The 17,286-nt window shown below is 52.4% G+C and overlaps 1 protein-coding gene and 1 long non-coding RNA gene across 2 annotated transcripts in view; one reads left to right on the top strand and one right to left on the bottom strand.

The window, feature by feature from the left end:
- Kcnk3 (potassium channel, subfamily K, member 3) overlaps positions 1–1,732 on the bottom strand; it is a 37,101-nt gene extending 35,369 nt beyond the window's left edge. The window contains exon 1 of the mRNA NM_010608.2: positions 1,303–1,732. Within this exon, the coding sequence (NP_034738.1) occupies positions 1,303–1,585 (283 nt within the window). The 5' untranslated portion in view covers positions 1,586–1,732. The remainder of the gene's footprint in view (positions 1–1,302) is intronic.
- Positions 1,283–15,915, top strand: Gm9899 (predicted gene 9899). The gene is made up of 4 exons (NR_040427.1): positions 1,283–1,531; positions 6,962–7,038; positions 10,352–10,454; positions 11,522–15,915. It is a non-coding gene; the product is annotated as a predicted gene 9899 (long non-coding RNA).
- The last annotated feature ends 1,371 nt before the right edge of the window (positions 15,916–17,286 follow it).

The following is a 17,286-nucleotide window of genomic DNA, read 5'->3' as shown; positions in this document are numbered from 1 at the left end:
TGCAGTGGACACAGCATAGGCTGTGTCCAGCTCTGTCTTTTACCCACTTCCTCTCCTGTTGACTCCCAGGAAAACACTGCCATCTTGCTATGGGTTTTGCCAAATGGCAATGAGTCCCTGGGAGTTGGGCCAAGGGAAGGGGGTGGGGGTCAGGATGAGAAGGGGTGGGGAAGAGGAAGAAGATTCAGCTCCCGGAGGCATCCCAATGGCTTTGGGGCAAGGTGGGTTCCCAATCTCAGAGTCCAAGCACGTCAGGGCTGGGAAGAGCCCTTGACATCCTTTTGGCCAACCTCTACATGTTGGGACATGAGCCCAAGATCCAGGCAGCAGAAGGAACTTGACCAAGGTCGGTCATGCAGAGGTGGTGGAGCTGGGCTGCAAATCACAGGGTCCTGGGAATGGTTACACTGTGTAATCCTGGTTGGATACTTCAGCAACACGGCAAAGGGCCTGTCTTGAGGTGCTTTTCCTGGCAGACATCTATTTGTGCTCTCTCTCTCTCTCTCTCTCTCTCTCTCTCTGTGTGTGTGTGTGTGTGTGTACCTGTGTGTCATGTTCTCAGAGGAGCTGGGTGTGTGTATGGCCTCCTACAGCATGATCTGCCCTGGCTTTGGAAAAGAAGTGGAGCCATTCCCGTGAGGTGACTGTTTTACTGGGACACTGGGGAAGAAGGCTAACAGGACAGAATCTGGATTCCAGCCCCTGATCTGCTGCCCTCAGAGAATTACAGGCCCTGTCTGGTGCAGCCCAAACTCATGGAGGTGGACACACACTCACACTCACACTCACACACCCACACGGACACACGCAACCCACCCCCCTCCCTAGCAGCACTCAGTCGCAGTTAGAGAGTGGCCCCGTGTGTCGCGGAGTGCAGCTTTCCGGCATCTACGTGCCTTCCCAACGCCCAGCAGGTGTGGACACCCGGGTGCCCAAGCCCAGCGTCAGGGACACGGAGGAGTGGCGCTCTCTCCGGCCCTTACTCTGGATGCCCAGCCCCAGGGCCTAGCCCGGCCACACCCCTCCTCCCGAGCCTCGGCCGGCCGCTCCTGTCCCTCTCACACACTTAAGTCCCCTGGGGTCCTCGCACAGCCCGGCAAGGCCAACTTAGGGCTGGCCGGACTGGAGACAGGTCGAAGTCAGGGGTTCCCGCAGAGCAGACACACCGGGCTGAGCCCCGGCCACTGGGAGCGCGCGGGTTCGGCGACCCGCCCCGCTCCGCAGGGACCCCTCAGCCGCGGGCGGCTCCCCAGCATCCCAGGTCCCCGCCCCCGTCCCCGCCGGCGCGGCGAGTGTAGTTACCGATGGTGGTGATGACGGTGATGGCGAAGTAGAAGGAGCCGGCGAAGCGCCACTGCACGCCGGCCTTGTGCGGCTTGAGGCGCAGCACGACGCGCTCCAGCTCCTCGTAGCCGCCCTCGCTGAGGTTGTAGCGCGCCCGCAGCTCCAGCTGCCGCAGCTCCAGCCGCTGCCGCTCGATCATCTCCGGCTCCGACTCCAGTGCGTCGAACACCGCGGCGCCCACCAGCAGGTAGGTGAAGGTGCACACGATGAGAGCCAACGTGCGCACATTCTGCCGCTTCATCGTCCCTCCCGGGTCCTCGCCGGCCCTCCGGCGTCTCCGGCCCGCGCCCCGGCCCCGGCCGCCGCCGCCGCTGCTGCCCCGGAGGCGGCCTGGGGCATGGCTGCGCTCGCGGATCTCCACGCCGGGCACCAGCTCCGCACCCCGGGGCCACCGCCGCCGCCGCCACCGCCGCCGCCGCTGCCGGCCGCCGCGGAGCTGTCCCTTCAGCACCACCCACCACCCTCCTCCGCCCGCCCCCGCGCCCGCCCCCCGGCCGCGGGCCGCCACCTCCCGCCTGCCCTCCCGCCCAGCCAAATAAGGACTGGGGAGCCGTGCCGAGGGCGGGGGGGGGGGAGGGGGGAGCAAGCGGGAGAACCCGGGCAGGACAGAGGCGGGAGAGAGAGAGCGAGAGAGAGGGAGAGCGAGAGCTGGGGGGGGGGGGTGAGCAAGATGGGAGAGGGAGGGAGAAAGAGAGAGAGAAAGAGAGAGAGAGAGAGGGAGACAGAGATCCAGCCCGCCAGCCCCAGAGAAAACTAGGCAGGAAAACAGATAACTACAGGGAAGGGAGAGGACCCAGGGTAGGGGCCTCTGTGTGTGTGTGTGTGTGTGTGTGTGTGTGTGTGTGTGTGTGTGTGATGGAGGAGACTAACCACACAGACCCAGGAAAAGAGGGATCTGTCAGGAAAATGCGGTGCAAACGATGCAAAGAGAGGGACAGACTGAGACGGGGAAACTTGTGAGTGCTGGAGTACAAATGTCCTGAAAAGGGGCGGAAAGAGGAGAGGAAAGGGCAAGACCCCAAGCTCCCAAAAGCAATCCCTTTTCTCCACCCTTGCCCTAGTCATAGTGCTGAGGCTGGAGGGGACCTTGGGTCCCACTGGCTCAATCTTTAGCCCATGGATAAGGAACCTGGGGCATAGGAGGTGAGCTGACACATATGACACACTTGGAGAGTTGGGGGAAAGACCAGGGCTCAGTCCTCTCCACTCAGATCACATGACCCTTCCTGTGCTCCAGCGTTTGGCTTATCTTAGAAACTGGCAGGGATCTGCTGTGGCCCAGGACACACAGGAGCCAATACCCAAGGGAGAGCTTTCTCTCCGAACACTGAGTCCCTCCCAGGTTAGCACCAGGCACTGGGGACTGGCTGAGAAAGCCTAGGCTGGTGGCTGTGACCACTTACCCCATCTTGATATTGATGGCCCTTGCCCTACACCAGCACAACAGGCTTGACTTGGGCATTGCAACATAGAAAACAAAGGATGCCACCTTGTAGCACAGCACAGGATTGGGGATACAGCTAAAACTGGGGTTGGGGTAAGGGCATCCAGACCTGGTAACTCTCTGACAGACTGAAGGAACTGGCATAGGGGTCCCTCTGCCTTAGTTTCTTCATCTGTCAACCTGGTGTCTGTGGCACTGAAGAGGAAACTGGCCAGGCAGTGGGAACTCAGGCAAAGTGTCCCTGCCCCTCTTGGAGCCTCCTGTCCTTATCTCTGCCATGAGTTGTCATGGCAGATGATCCCTGGGGCCTTACTCAGCTCCAAACAGCACTGGACATGGATGGGCTGAGAGAGCAGAATGATCGGAATGCAAATCCCAGTGCCAAGAAGGGTCAAACAGCCCTTCACAGGACCCTGGCATAGGCCGAGCAGAGAGTTGTGGAAGAGACCCAAAACTCATGGCTCAGGAGGTAGCCAGCGGGGGGGGGGGGGGCACCATCTGCCACATTCTGGGCTGGGATGTCATTGCCAGATACCACTTTGTGTCCAAAAGCACCTCAGAAGAGCTACCTGCCCATTCAGTCCACAAGGATGCAACCCTGTATCTTTCAGAGTATGCTATACCTGTGACCTTAATCTTTTCCTTGGTCCTCAAAGGTAGGTTTGCTTATAATTAGGACTGTTTTATAGATGAAGAAACTGAGGCTAACAGCAATACAATCACCCAGGGTCACTGAGTTGGAAAGAGACTTCTTGTCTGTTTCTCGAGCTCACATTCTTCTCCTTGACAGTCTTCTCCTTGAGTCCTTGAGCCTTTCTTTCTCCACCTGTAAGATGGGTTTGATCATTATGTATTAGTCTCCTGAGCAGTTGGCTGTAAGGAATCAAAGGAAGTCACATGTTTGCAAGGAGAATAGGTGAGGTTCTCTAGTGACCTTTACCTTTTTTAAAGACTCAGGCGTCTAGACCAGCACACCTCAATGAGGGACCTGTGCCTCCTCTCCCCACAAAGGAAGGTCTTTCCTTGGCCTTGTGGGCCTGTTGGGGATCTTTGTCCCTGGCATCCTTTGGCTTCAGGAAGAAGAGCCATGCCATTCCCAGAATCCCATGCACTTCTGATGTGCTGGTTCCCAGTCAGGATCCTCCCAGGAACCATTTACTCCCAAGATCTGTCTGTCTGTGCAAGTGACTTCCTTAGGGCTGGGCTTTAGTGGGGATGCTGTCATGTTTTTCCCACTTCCGGGTGCCAACCCCAGACTGCTATACAAATGAAAGGCAGTATTATTAAGTAAAAGAGGTTTAGGGAAGGGGAAAGCTGTCTTTGGGGCAAAATATTTATTATTAATTTAATTGTTCTTGTAGCTCTTGAGAACTAAAGGATTCTCAGATGTCCTCTCTCTCAGCTTTCTCATGTTACAGATAAGGAAACTGAGGCCTGGACAGTACTGAGAAAGGCAGTGAGGGTCCTACAGAGGGAAGCAGTGCTTACAAGCTTCTGTCATATCCAGGACCAGAACACCTGTATTGCATGTCCTGAGTCCTGGAGGGCAGCTTGCGTTCCCCTGTCCATCCTGTCCCTTGCAGAGGGAGGGTTGGGACAGAGGAGCACAGTCAAGGTTTCTGATCAACCCCTGGGACAGCAGGCACCATTTCAGCCATCCTCTTCCTGGTGAGCTGGGTTGGATTGCATCAAAGACCCAACAGCATACCTCAGTATCTTCTGCACGGGACCCTCGGACCTGCCCACACCTGCTCAAAGTCAACCTGTTTCTGCCTGTGTTTGCAGCAGCATTAGAGGTCAGCTGCCCCCTTGCCACATCCCTAAGTGGTGGATTCAGACCAGAAAATATCAGCATGCCTTCCATTTATAACATCCCATGCCCTTCCTGGCCTGATTACATCTGTTTGATCCATCCTCTTGAGAATTAGGCAAAATAGGGATAAACAGCCGCTTCTTTGAAGACTAGTTTGTGAGGAAAACAACTGCCACAAGGTTAGAGTAAATTGTTTGGGATTTACCATTAGCTACCATGCCCCACTGTATACTAAATATTACACACAGTCATTTCCAGCTTAGCATGCCTCTCTGTCCATCTGTAAGCTCCCAATACATCTGTGTTCTCTCATGTTCCCTGAGACTCCCAGGTCTCCAGGGTTCCCATAAGTTAAGAAACTGGTACCTCTCCTCGTTCTTCTGCCAACCGTATATTCATTCAGGCTTCAAGACCCAGCTCGAAGGCTCCATGAAGCACTTCCCCCTCCTGCCCCCCTCCCCCACATCTGAACTACCTGCTCCTTTGTACCTTTGTGGACAACTGAGTCTCTTGCTAAGTAGCTTATTTGCTCTCATGACCCCCTCACTGGCTTGATATCTTTTCCTGGGTAGAGACAATACTATTCTTTTAAAACACTATTCTTCCCATAATGCTTTGTACATCAAAGCTGCACTACACATTTCGACACAGGCCCAGCCCGGAACAGTCCTGCCTCTGCTGCTTGGGTGTTAAAGTGACTCGGACAGTTGAGTCCGGGACAGAAAAACTTCAGCAATCCTGCTTCCATGCCTACAGACAAGATTCTTCTCAAGCTGGGGCAAGTCCTGCCAGGGAGGAGAACGGCAAAGACAGAGCCAAGCTTCTGCAGGGCTAAGGAAGCAGGCTGTGCGGCACGAGGGGAAGTGAACTGACAGCCCTGAGTCTTGGGCTTGGGAACTAATGCTGCAGGCTGAATCAGGGAAACAGAGCGGCTTCTCTCTGCCTCAGTTCCTATTTTTTTTTATTAGATATTTTCTTTATTTACATTTCAAATGTTATCCCGAAAGTTCCCTATACCCTTTGGTTCCTATTTTTGACACGTCCTGACGATGCCCTTGCCCATTTTACAATGATGGAAGGTGTGGGCTTCAGGGACGGAGGCACAGAGACACTCCATCCCACTACTTCTGATCCCTGCTGTGTGGACTGCTTGGTTGGAGAGTGGGGCAAGGCCAGTGAGAGATGGAGTGGAGAAGCTGACCTGGGGTCAGACAAACCTGGTTTAAGGCCTGACCCATCAGTTCTGAGCTAGCCCAGAGCCTCAGGAGAAGCTCTGGTCCATCCTGTCTAGAGCAGACCATAGGTCCCCACCAGCCTTTCCTACCTCACTCATAGGAGTGAGCTTTTGCACAACAGCACAGAGGAGGTACTTTGCAAACTTTTCTTGAGCCCTTCCTGCCTGCTCTAGTCACCTAGGTGGGTCAGTGAGAGCCGGGGCTTCAGAGAAGCAAGGGGAAGGGGAAGGACTCCAGAGCCATCTCAATATGAGCCAGGGGAAGGCTGAAGTAGTAAGAGAACCAGGACTCAGGAGCAAAGGCAGAGAAACACAGTTGGCTGCCATGGGCTGCCGCACCAGCCATAGCCCCGGATAGTAGGTGTTGGGTGCGGCTGAGAGGTTTCTTGGTGTATCTCCGGAGGTAGTGAAGTTGGGGATTAGCTTGGCTTTTAGAGCATAACTGGTCCCACAGCAATGGCTTGTGTTTGTCAAGAGCCACTGTTTGTTTAACATCTCAAGCCCAAGTCAAACACAAAAGGCAACTTTTAGCAAAGCAGGACTCTGTGGGCTATCAGGAGAGGACTGGGCTGAAGAGCTAAACACCTGGCCCTCTTAGCCTTGCTTTAGCTGGCTGAGGGAAAGGGCTGTCTCAATCTGAGAGCTCAAAGGGTGCAAAATCCTGGCGTCTAATAAGACGGAGGACCAGTTATTCTCAGAAACACTGCTGGGGGGGGGGGGGGGGGCTCAGGTTTGCTCCTGGTCAGCATTTGCATAAAGATTAAGTCCTGAGTCTAGGCTGCCCGTCCCCTCCCCCCTCCACCGAGACAGCCCTCCTTTCTCCTGGCTGCAGTCTACCTGCAGTGAGCATCCCCACCCCATGGGTGCTTGAGCATGTGCTGGGAGGGGCAGCTAGGACCCATACCCAGAAGTGGCCACAGTGTATCCGCCCCCTGTGTGTTACTAAATCCTGCTGCTTGTCCTCAGCTGGCTATCTTGGTTTTTATTCTCTCTGGCAGTGTGGGAGCTTGCCCACTTCCTCCTCAGCGATGCTGCCGTTACTCACTTTCTGATTTCCATGTATTTTCCAGGCCTCCCTATTTTCTCTGAAGACTCCTCCTTCTCTCCCTTTCCCTTTCTTCTTTAGAACTTCTGCAGTCTCACCCTTGAAGCAGGGACACTGGAGGGACTCAGCCATTACTGAGATCACAGGCAGGCCAACGGGTAAGACTCCTCTTCAGCCTGCTGTATGTGGGCATGTGTGCATGTGTGCATGTGTGCATGTGTGCATGTGTGCATGTGTGCATGTGTGCCCGTGTGTGCATGTGTGCCCGTGTGTGCATGTGTGCATGTGTGCATGTGTGCCCGTGTGTGCATGTGTGCATGTGTGCCCGTGTGTGCATGTGTGCATGTGTGCCCGTGTGTGCATGTGTGCCCGTGTGTGCATGTGTGCATGTGTGCATGTGTGCATGTGTGCCCGTGTGTGCATGTGTGCATGTGTGCATGTGTGCATGTGTGCATGTGGGCATGTGGGCATGTGTGCATGTGTGCATGTGTGCATGTGTGCCCGTGTGTGCAGGTGTTGTGAGCTTTACTGTTTCAGCTTCTGTCCTGGTCTCCTCCCCATCCTTGAATTTCTAAGCCTTCACATTTTCCACTCTACCCATTCACTTTTCTTTCGTTAAATTACACAATTAAAGCCAGAGAAATCCTTAGACCTCTAGTACTCTGAAGAAAACAAGGCCCGACAAGGGACACAGATACCTCTAGGCCTTGAAGCACACAGGGCCAGAGCTGGGACTCATGCCCAGCTCCGCTGGCTGCCCTATCTATAGCCACAAGATAAGTCCCTGTTCTTGCAACTTGCATAGCAAGACCCCCCAGATGGTCTTCTGGAGAGATTCTAGAGTGGCCATGGCCCATCTTTCCGGATAAACACAGAGTTGCTGAAGAAAAGAGAGGCCGGAGATGTCATCAACAGCTCACAAATCTTGAAATCCTTCTTTGCAGGTTTATGGTTTCTGAGAAGCAGAGGCAGCCTGTTCTCAGCACCAAACACAATAATTATAATAGCACTCGCAATGATTAATCAGCCAGTGAGTATTGAGTGGTGCTGGGCAGGCAGGCACAGCAGGATGAGCGTAGTGTGTGTGTGTGTGTGTGTGTGTGTGTGTGTGTGTGTGTGTGTGTGTTTGTGTGTGTATGTGTGTGTGTCGGGACAGGGGAACAGGAAAAGTGGTGACTCTGCTCCCACAAGCAAGCTGTGAATGCGTTCTCCTTAATGGAAGGGGGCAAAATGCCACCGTAGCCCTTCCTGGAGTTGGCATGCTTAAGGGGGACCTGGGGCTGTCCAAGACTGCAGTTGTTCTGGCTCAGGCAGGACCCTGAGCTGGACATGGAGCCCTAGACTGCATTGGAAGCCACGAATTGACAAACAAGAGCAGGATCCAGGCCTGTCAGCCAGATTAATGAGGGGCCTTGCCAGGTTGGTGTTCATGGCACGGGCAAGAGGACTTGGGATGTTCAGCCTGGAGAAGGAGACAGGGGCCATGTGAGCTGTCACACAGGACGGATTAGCTTTGTCCTGTGGGGCCAAGAGGGGACCAGTGACCTTTGGGATGATGCACCAACAATCAGCACAGCATAAGATGGAGTGCCCTCTATGTCTCCCAGGAAGGCACAAACTGCTGGGGTGGCAATGACCTCATGGTCAAGAGAGCATGCAAGCATAGTCTAATTGCTCTGTTTTAGAAAGATTCTTGGAGCTAGTACCAGGCCCAGCACATAGTATGTCTACAAGAAATGAGTGTATTGGGTTCAGGGGTTAGACGAGATAGATGCCCTTTGTGATTCAAGTGGGTTCACTCTTAACATTGCTGGAGCAGTCTGTCTATGCTCCAGTCTGGAATGCTGTAAGTCCCTGGCTCTCAGCCTCCAGAAGGGCTGCTCTGGAGTTCTTGCTGCTCAATCTCCTCAATGCTGTCTTCTCTTGATTACCCTCAAACCAATCCCAATGCCCACCCACATCCACCCTACTCGCCGCCACCTGCAGAGGTCCAACATGCAACATGCCCAGTAGCCCTGGGGCTTCAGCAAAGGAAATGGGCCTGTGGCAGGCTAATTACTGGAAGCTGATTCTATTAAGTAGATAGCTCGCTCCCAGCAAAGCAATTACACCTAATCAGCCCCTTGCAGCAGCCCAATGGGACAGCCGTGTGAGCCAGACACACGTGTGAGCAGGGACATCAAAGCTGCCTGGGAACAGGCCTGGTGGGCTCTTCTAAGGCCAAGGATGCTTCCAAAGTGGTCTCAGCCTGCCTCGGGGACCCTAGCAATGTTAGTGGAAACCACACTGGGGTGGGGGGTGGGAGGCTCAAAACCCTGAGCCAAGACTGAGCTCAGCCACAGAAGAGCTGAACTTCACTGAAGAGACTACTTCTCGAACTTGTGCCTTAGCTTCCAAGTACTCAAACGAACATGTCAGACTAGAGAGGATCCATTCCAAGCTTGAAACTCTAGTCACTTTAGAGTCTCAACTAGGTTAAAGTTATTCATAAGAAACCTGTTTGATAGGCTAGAGAGACAGCTCAGTCAGTAATACGCCTCTTGCTTTGCAGGCACAGGGAGCTGAGTTCTAGCCCCACAATCTACATTAACAACAACCAGGCCGGATAGTGCTTGTTTGTGATCCCAGTGCTGGGGAGGTGGAGATAAACAGATCCTTGGACTCCACTGGCCAACTAGCTTTGCCTACTCTATGAGTTACAAGCCAGTGGGAGACCCTGTCTTAAAACAAAAACAATAAAAACAAGATGGACAGTAAAGGTTGTCCTTTAGCCTCCACATGCTTTTGCACACACACACAAACACACACATACATACACACACACACAAATACACACATACATATACACACACAAACACACACATACACACACAAGCACACATACATAACACACACCACATACAAACATATATATATATATATATATATAACACACATACACATACACCACACACAAACACACACACACACACAAACACACAAACCTACACACATACACACATATACAAACCCTCACATACACAAACACACATACATAACACACACACATACATATGCACAACACACACATATACTCTCTCTCTCTCTCTCTCTCTCTCTCTCATGTATGTGTCCTCCCTCACCTGTTTAAAATATCCAAAAATATCCAGACTTGGGAACATGTATTCCAAGATCAAGTTCTTTTGGCTTTATTGATTTTTATTTTATGTGTATGAACATTTGTCTACATGTAAGTATGTGCACCGCATGTGCTTATCCCTAATGTAGAAGGAAGTGTTAGGTCCCCTAGGCTGGAATTTAAATACTTACGAGCTTCCATGTAGGTGCTGGGAACCAAACCTGGGTATTCTGCAAGAGCAGCATCTGCTTTGAACCAATGAGACATTTCTTCACCCCCATCAGCCCATTAGACCATGTTTTAAAAAATAACTGGAGTAATTATATATTATTTGTATTTGTATTTTTATCTAGGAATTTTATGAAATGAGTTTTTCCAAAGCATCCATGACTTTTTAAAAAAGGAACACTTTGGTGGCATCTAGATCCCAGGTTTATCAAGGAAGTAGGACCACGTGTAAGTATAAAGAAGAGAGGGGAGAGGGTTCTGGAAATTAAGGGTGAGCAAGGCGGGGCCAGGAGAGATGCTAGCCATCAGGTGGCTACCTGTCCACTGGTCCACACAGTACTTCCTTTCCCTAGGGCAGAATCCCCTTTGAGAGCATTTAGATGTTATAAGGATGATGAGAAGGGCGTTTCTGGCACTGAAGCCCTGGGGACTCTGGGCTGGTACCAAGTCATTGGTGTGACCCAAACTCAACAGGCTGGCCGGCAGAGGCTGGAGATGGAGCGCAACCATTTCTCTGGTGATTCTATGAAGATGCTGTTAGCAGTGGGGACTGGAGCTGCTCTGCTGCACAGCCATCTCCTCTGTGCTGATGGTCACAGTCATGGCTTTTGGAGCAGGGTGGCTTTGCAGGGTGGCACCTGACTTCCTGCTTCTTCTGACCTTGGTGATCTCAGATGACTGGTGCCCATGCAATTAGACAAGGCCCTTGGTCTGTCCTCTGAGAGGAACTCTGTTCTCTCTTATCAGCAGCCAGTCCTTGTGAGGCCACAAATGGCCCTTGAGCATCCACAGTGGGGAGGACCGTGGAGAAAAACAACCTTGACCGGGGGGTGGGTCAGAGGAAAGATGCTTCTCCTGGGAGGGACTGAGGGGAGAAGAGGGAGAAGGTGGCAGGCTGATTCAGGTTTGGGCTTCCTGTTCCTCGGCAACTGCTCACCACTTTCCAAGACAGTGGCTGTGAGTGAAGAGGATCCCACTTTGTTCCCATCTGCTTCTACTGGTGACAGACAAGAAGGCCAGCCTGGGAGGCGGGTGGAACCTCAAGCTCAGCTCAAGAGACCTTGACTGCTCCCCGGAGGCTGGGGGCACACAGAAAAAGTAGTATTTAGGGTGTCTGGCTGTAGTGTGACAAGTGAGATCATGGCCTTCTTGGCTCTGCCTCGTCCCCAGAATGATCTCATGCCCTGCCCCAGTCACCTTACCCCTTTAAGGCTCCTTTAAGGCTGTTCTCTCTGCCATTCATATCCTTTGCCGTTCTGCCAAATGTACGGGTCTTGTTCTTGTCTTTAAACCAGAAACAGAAATAGGCATATGCTGGTGCTCCTGACAGCAGAGGGATGGGGCCACCCGGCCCTGGAGAGGTGGCCATGGACAACTACTGAAGCGACTGTCATCAGAGTTCTCAGTGAAGCAGGATTCAATCCGTGATCAGTCTGGCTCCAGCCTGTGCTTCTCCCTCTCCGCCACGCTCCCTCACTAGAAAATGACTGAGGGCAGAGCCAGGCAACAACAGGGGAATCAGAACAGAAGGTGCTGTTAACGCTGGGCTGGCACACAGCTAGAGCTCAGAAAAATGCAGTCACATGAATGAATGAGAAGCTCTGAACGGAAGGCACCGGGCAGGTCCAAGAATCAGCATCAGCGTTTCCCATGGCTGGACAGATGCTCAGCTTCAGGTGGAAAACAGGTCCCAGATGTGAGCAAGGCCTGGTGACTATAGCTCACACAGGGGCTCAGGGACAAAACCATCAGGGAACAGCTCTGGACCCACTGAAGGTGGAGATGAGGAAGGGAGGCAGAGCTATCTTGGCACAGAGCTCGGGCACCCAGCCCAGGCAGGGACTCAGAAGGTCTCCGTGTCTGTGCGGAGCCAAAGGATATTGTTGGGGCTTTGAGCTAGTGCCTGAAGAAGAACGTCTATCCAGGGGCCCTCAGAGACCTGAAGGGGATGGGACCATCCTACCCATATGGACCAGGGTTGCCACTGGGAGGGGCCCAAGGTGGGGGTGGGATATCCAGGCCATGAGTACATAGATCTCTGCTCATCCAGAGATGATATGTGTGGTCCAGTGAACCATAGAAACCACGGTATGTCAGGGAGATGGAGGTCAGCTGGGAGGCAGCGCTCAGGCAGAAGGGCACAGCCATCAGGGACATGGAAAAAGTGATGTCGTTAAGGAACAATGTGAGCCAAAGGAATGAGCTGTAACTGGCTGGACCTGAAAGGACAAGTGGGAAAGCGGCTGCCAGACGCCCATGGGTGTCTGATGATGGCCTGCCACTACCCTGAGGAAGGGACTGAGCCTCAGCCCCGAGGCTTAGAAGAAAGTTACCCAGCAGGCCTCATGGCCCTTCTCTGCCTTTAATACTATGCCCTTCACCCCTTGGTCTGTTAATCAATGCGTGATAAATCGAGTCCCGAAAGACCTCCTGTCCAGACTGCACTGCCCTGATTTTCCAGAGAAGATCCAAGAAGGCAGCAGGAGGATAAAGACTGAGTTCTTGGTCATGCAAGATGGCCTAAGTCTCTCCCCTACCCCAGCTTCCAAGAGGGGAGTCATGACCTCTTCTCCCCAAGAAAATGGGACAAGGAGGACACTGACTCAGGCTTCTCTTTTCTCCTTTGGAAAGAGCTGAGAAAGGCCAGTCCAACCCTGTAGCTCCAAAAGAAAGCCAGCTTGAAGCTGAGGAGGCCTGGCTGGGAGAGAGACTCCTTGGGCCTCTCCTGGAATGGTGGGCTGTGGAAAGCCCAAGCGGGATCTCAGCAGCCCTGAGAAGTCTAGGACCTGTCAGGACTGAGAAAGGGACACTGTGTGGTGAGGACCGAGCTGATCCAAAGTCTCTAACAGATGACGAAGCAGGCCTAACTAGGGCCAGGGCCAGGCTGACATGACTCCAGCGTGTGAGTTTCCTTGTGCCCCACCCCCATGCTGTTTCCCACTGAGAAAAATGTTTGTTGGCATCAAAATCCCTGGGACCATGTTTAGGGTGGATGGGGACCCCATCTATTCTTCTGCTACTCTGTGAGGTGCAACATCTTCATAGGGGGGTTCTCACCTGGTATTTGGGGGTAAAGGACCTTGTAGGACTGAGGGAGTGGGGCTGTAAAGGGTAGCTGATTCCCAGTGGCTTGGTTGGGGCAGACAAATGGCTACATCAAGGCCTCCATCCAATTGCCAATGAGATTGCCAGATATGTGCAGACACGTGCTTCCCAAGCTCGGGTGTTTTCTTTATCATATCTGTCCATATGTGGTTATGCGGTCTTCCCCACTCCTCCACAGATGACGGATAGCTTTGGGGCTTCCTCAGACAGTAGATGGGCGTGGCAGTACCCACACAATCCCTACAACACACTGTGGTCTCTCTCCTCTCTGTAGACACAAGAGTCCTCACAAAATGTTGTGGTTGTCCCTCCGCTGCCAGACAAGTCCCCTCACGGCTCCCATTAGCAATCCTGTCTTACCACTGATGTCTGAGCCCTTTGTCTCTTCAGGCCAGCTATCTTTCCAACAGCTGGGGGAAGGACAGAAAGGGACACTTCTGGACAGAGGCTGAGACAGAGCAGGGAACTGAGGCATGGAGCTGGCCTGAGCCTAGTTCAGGTTCTAAGCATCCCTGTCCTCAGGTCCAGCAAGTGAGCTCTAGGGCTGCAGGGGTAGGGCAGCAGGCTGAGAGTCACTGTTCTGTTTTCTTAAGCTCCCAGCTGGGACTAGGAACACCAAATCCTCTTTGAATAAAACAGAAAAGGGATTAAAAAAAAATCAAGACATTAACCTTGTGAAACCAGACCGCCCCTCTCACCCCCTCCCACCCCCGACACATAGAGATTAACTTCTTCCCCCAGGCTTTTTCTTTTTTTCAGTTTTCATTTCTATAAACATCTTAATTCATGGCAACATCACAGCCAGCCTGGATTACAGATGGATATAGAGGTGAATGAAATAGTCACACACACGCACATACACACACGCACACGCACACACCTGGAACAGGGGGAAAGAACAGTGAATGGGATTCTAAGGAACCAGGATTTTTTTGCTGGAGTTTACTTTCCTCGCCTGTAAAGGGAGTAGTTAGCCCTTCTGCCTCTGCCCTTCTGTGAACTCTGTCTTGTCTGCTAGTCCCTTCCATCAGTGTCCTCTATGCTGCCAGAGAGCCAGCTCCCCCCCTCCCCCCCACCCATGGTGACACACCACACCAACTAGAAGTTTCCCTTCATCCCCAGCACTGGATGCTACTCTCCTTTCTATATCACAGGTTCCAGCAGGGCAAGGACAAGCTGCTACTGTCCCCTGCACCTGTGTAATGACAGGTGCTCTACAGGTCTTTGTGAGTAAATGAGTGGGTAACTCTGGAAGCTGCTCTTTAGGTACACTTGGGATGGGGCTTAGCATCTTGTATGAAATCTGAACCCAAATCTTGAAATAGGGTCACTCTCCTCTTGGGGTGAGGAGCACCTGACCTTTCTGGAAAGTTCTTTCCGTTTCCCTCCTGACTCCTGAGAATGTCTCAAAGTCTCATTTCTTTTGAAGCCTTCTTCCGATTTGCCAGCAGCATTACCCCAATCAAGCAACAGATTTTTCGACGCACGTTTTCTGTTCTTCCTCCCACCTTCGTCTGACAAGACGGATCATTTCCATCCCTTAATTATGTTTTGGTTTGAGGCTGCAGCCAGCTGCAGTGATTCTCAACTCTGGGTGGCAGTGGGGAGGAGGGTCATTATGGGAGCCTTGTCTCAGTCGAGACCAGGAGACAGGTGCTGGGTTCCTCCATGGCTTTGAGGCTGGGGTAAAGGTGGAACTTCTGCAGGGTTCTGTCTTCGGTTGGGTCAAAGGTTCAGGGGAATCCCACTTGGCTCTCATTTTGGTCAGCATTCCTCAAAGTATGCTCAGAGACCAGGGTCCCTTGAGGTGTTCTGCAGAAGAAGCCCCAGCCAGCTCAGATACATTTGGGGGAACTCAGCTGCACTCAGCCTTTGATTACAAGCTGCAAAAGTCAACTCGGCTAATTTAAGCTCAGAAAGGATTTATCCCGGAAGACCTTGGAGAGTTCAGAGAACCTCCTGTAGGAGCAGAAAGTCAAGGTCAGAAGGGAAGCAGCCAGCGGCAACACTCAGTGTCACGTGTTAGGACTGATCCCAGGAAGGCTCCACTGCTGAGCAGACACAGAGCTTAGGCCGCAGCTCTGCCAGCATAGCTACCACTCACACTTCCATGCAACACGTTCTACAGAGTCCTTCCGTTTCTACACTCGATTCTTCTGGGAGAATGCATCTCATTGGTAGAGTGGAATCATGGACCTGCCTCCTAGAATCCAGAGAAGCTGGGACAATGATGGGTTGATCTATTCAGCTCCTTCCTGTACCTGAAGGCAACCTCTGTCTCCTCATACATGGGCATGGTGGGTTGAGTGAGAATGGCCTACATAGGCTCTTCTGTTTGAATACTTGCTCCTCAATTGGTTGAACTGTTTGGGAAGGATCAGGAGGTCATACCTTGTTGGAAGAGATGTGTCACTGGGGGTGGGTTTCAAAGACCGTGTGCTATTCCAGCTGAGCTCTCTGCTTCCTGCTTGTGGACTGAGACAATCTCTCAGGGGTTGCTCCAGCTGCTTGCTGCCTCTCTTCTTCTGTCATGGACTCTAACCCTCTGGAACCATAAGCCCAAAATAAACCGCTCCTCCCATAAGCCTCCTTGGTCATGGTGTTCTATCATAGCAATAGAAAAGTAACTGAGACAATGAGCAAGCTGAGCAGGTCTGGCTGACCTGCAAGGATGAGCAAGAGGACTGGGGGAGATGGCCTGGGGCAAAGGATTTGCCTTGGAAGCCTCTGGCCCTGACTTCAATCCCCAGTTCCATGTGAAGCATGGGAGTACACGTTTGTAACCCCACTCCTGGGGAGATGGAGGTAGGTGGATCCTTGAGGCTCACAAGACAGCCTGTTTATAGAACTTGAGGTCAATAAGAAGAGATCCTGTGTATTAAAGAAGAATGAGATCTGAGGTCGTTCCCTGGCCTTCACACACACTCATGCACACACAAAAATTAATACTCACTGCACCTGAACCTTGGACATCTTTAGGAACTTACATGCTGTGGGATGAGGCTTTCTGATCTCAACACTGTTGGTGCTCTAGGCTAGGTATTTCTTGGCTGTTGGCTGCCCTACACATTGTGAGATTGGCAGCTTCCAGCTTGCAGGCCTCTACTAGCTACCACTATCATAGCATCCTGCCAGTGTGACAGCTAAACATGTCTGAGAACATCAACAAATCTCTTACAGGGGACAGATTCTCCTCCCAGCCAAGGACTGCCATTCATGAGCTCTTCTGGGACCTTGCAATACATTTGAGGAGTCAGGATTGGCTTCCCCTGATTTTCCTGAACCTTTTTTCTCTGACACTCTGACTTTGTTCCATACTTTAGGGAAAGCTGGCTGGCAGCTGGGGCCCTGGTGCTAGTTTTTGTGGGAGTGGGAGGTTGCACACACCAAATGGCACCCCATGTCTTCTCGTCACCACCTTCCCCACCTACCCTCTCCCTGCATAGCTTAGAGTCTCCTGGGGGAGTCCAGCTTTGTGAACACCAAAGCTCCAGGGAGTTGGTTATGACTGGGAGGCAATACCCAGGGTCTGCAGGAGGAGATATAGAATACCATTCAGCCTGCAGGCTATTCTTTTCATTTTGGTTGGGTACTTACCCTGCAGGCACACATATTGCCCTGACTACCAAGAACATGACCTTGGAAACAAGCTGCCTGTCATGGCTGTCCCCTGTGGGCCTACCCCTATGGTTTGACAAAAATCCCACAAGGCTCACACTTCAGCACACTGGTCCCCAGTATGAAGGCCTGGGCTCCTTGTCTGTATTTTACACTGGGTCAAGGCTCTTAGTACTACCCAAGAAGTACTCTAGTTACAGAGACAAGCACATAAGTCCCAGCATAAAAAGCACCCCTTCCACTGTGGGATGCAGGCCTCAGAGGGCGGGACACCTCCCACAGGCGTTGATTTGGAGGTAGACCTTTTAGAGTTGCCACTTCTAAGCCCGGCATGGCA

Source organism: Mus musculus, chromosome 5, assembly GCF_000001635.26.
Source record: "Mus musculus strain C57BL/6J chromosome 5, GRCm38.p6 C57BL/6J".
Classification (NCBI taxonomy): domain Eukaryota; kingdom Metazoa; phylum Chordata; class Mammalia; order Rodentia; family Muridae; genus Mus; species Mus musculus.
The sequence above is the reverse complement of the archived record's forward strand: the minus strand, read 5'-3'. Positions and strand labels throughout refer to the sequence as shown.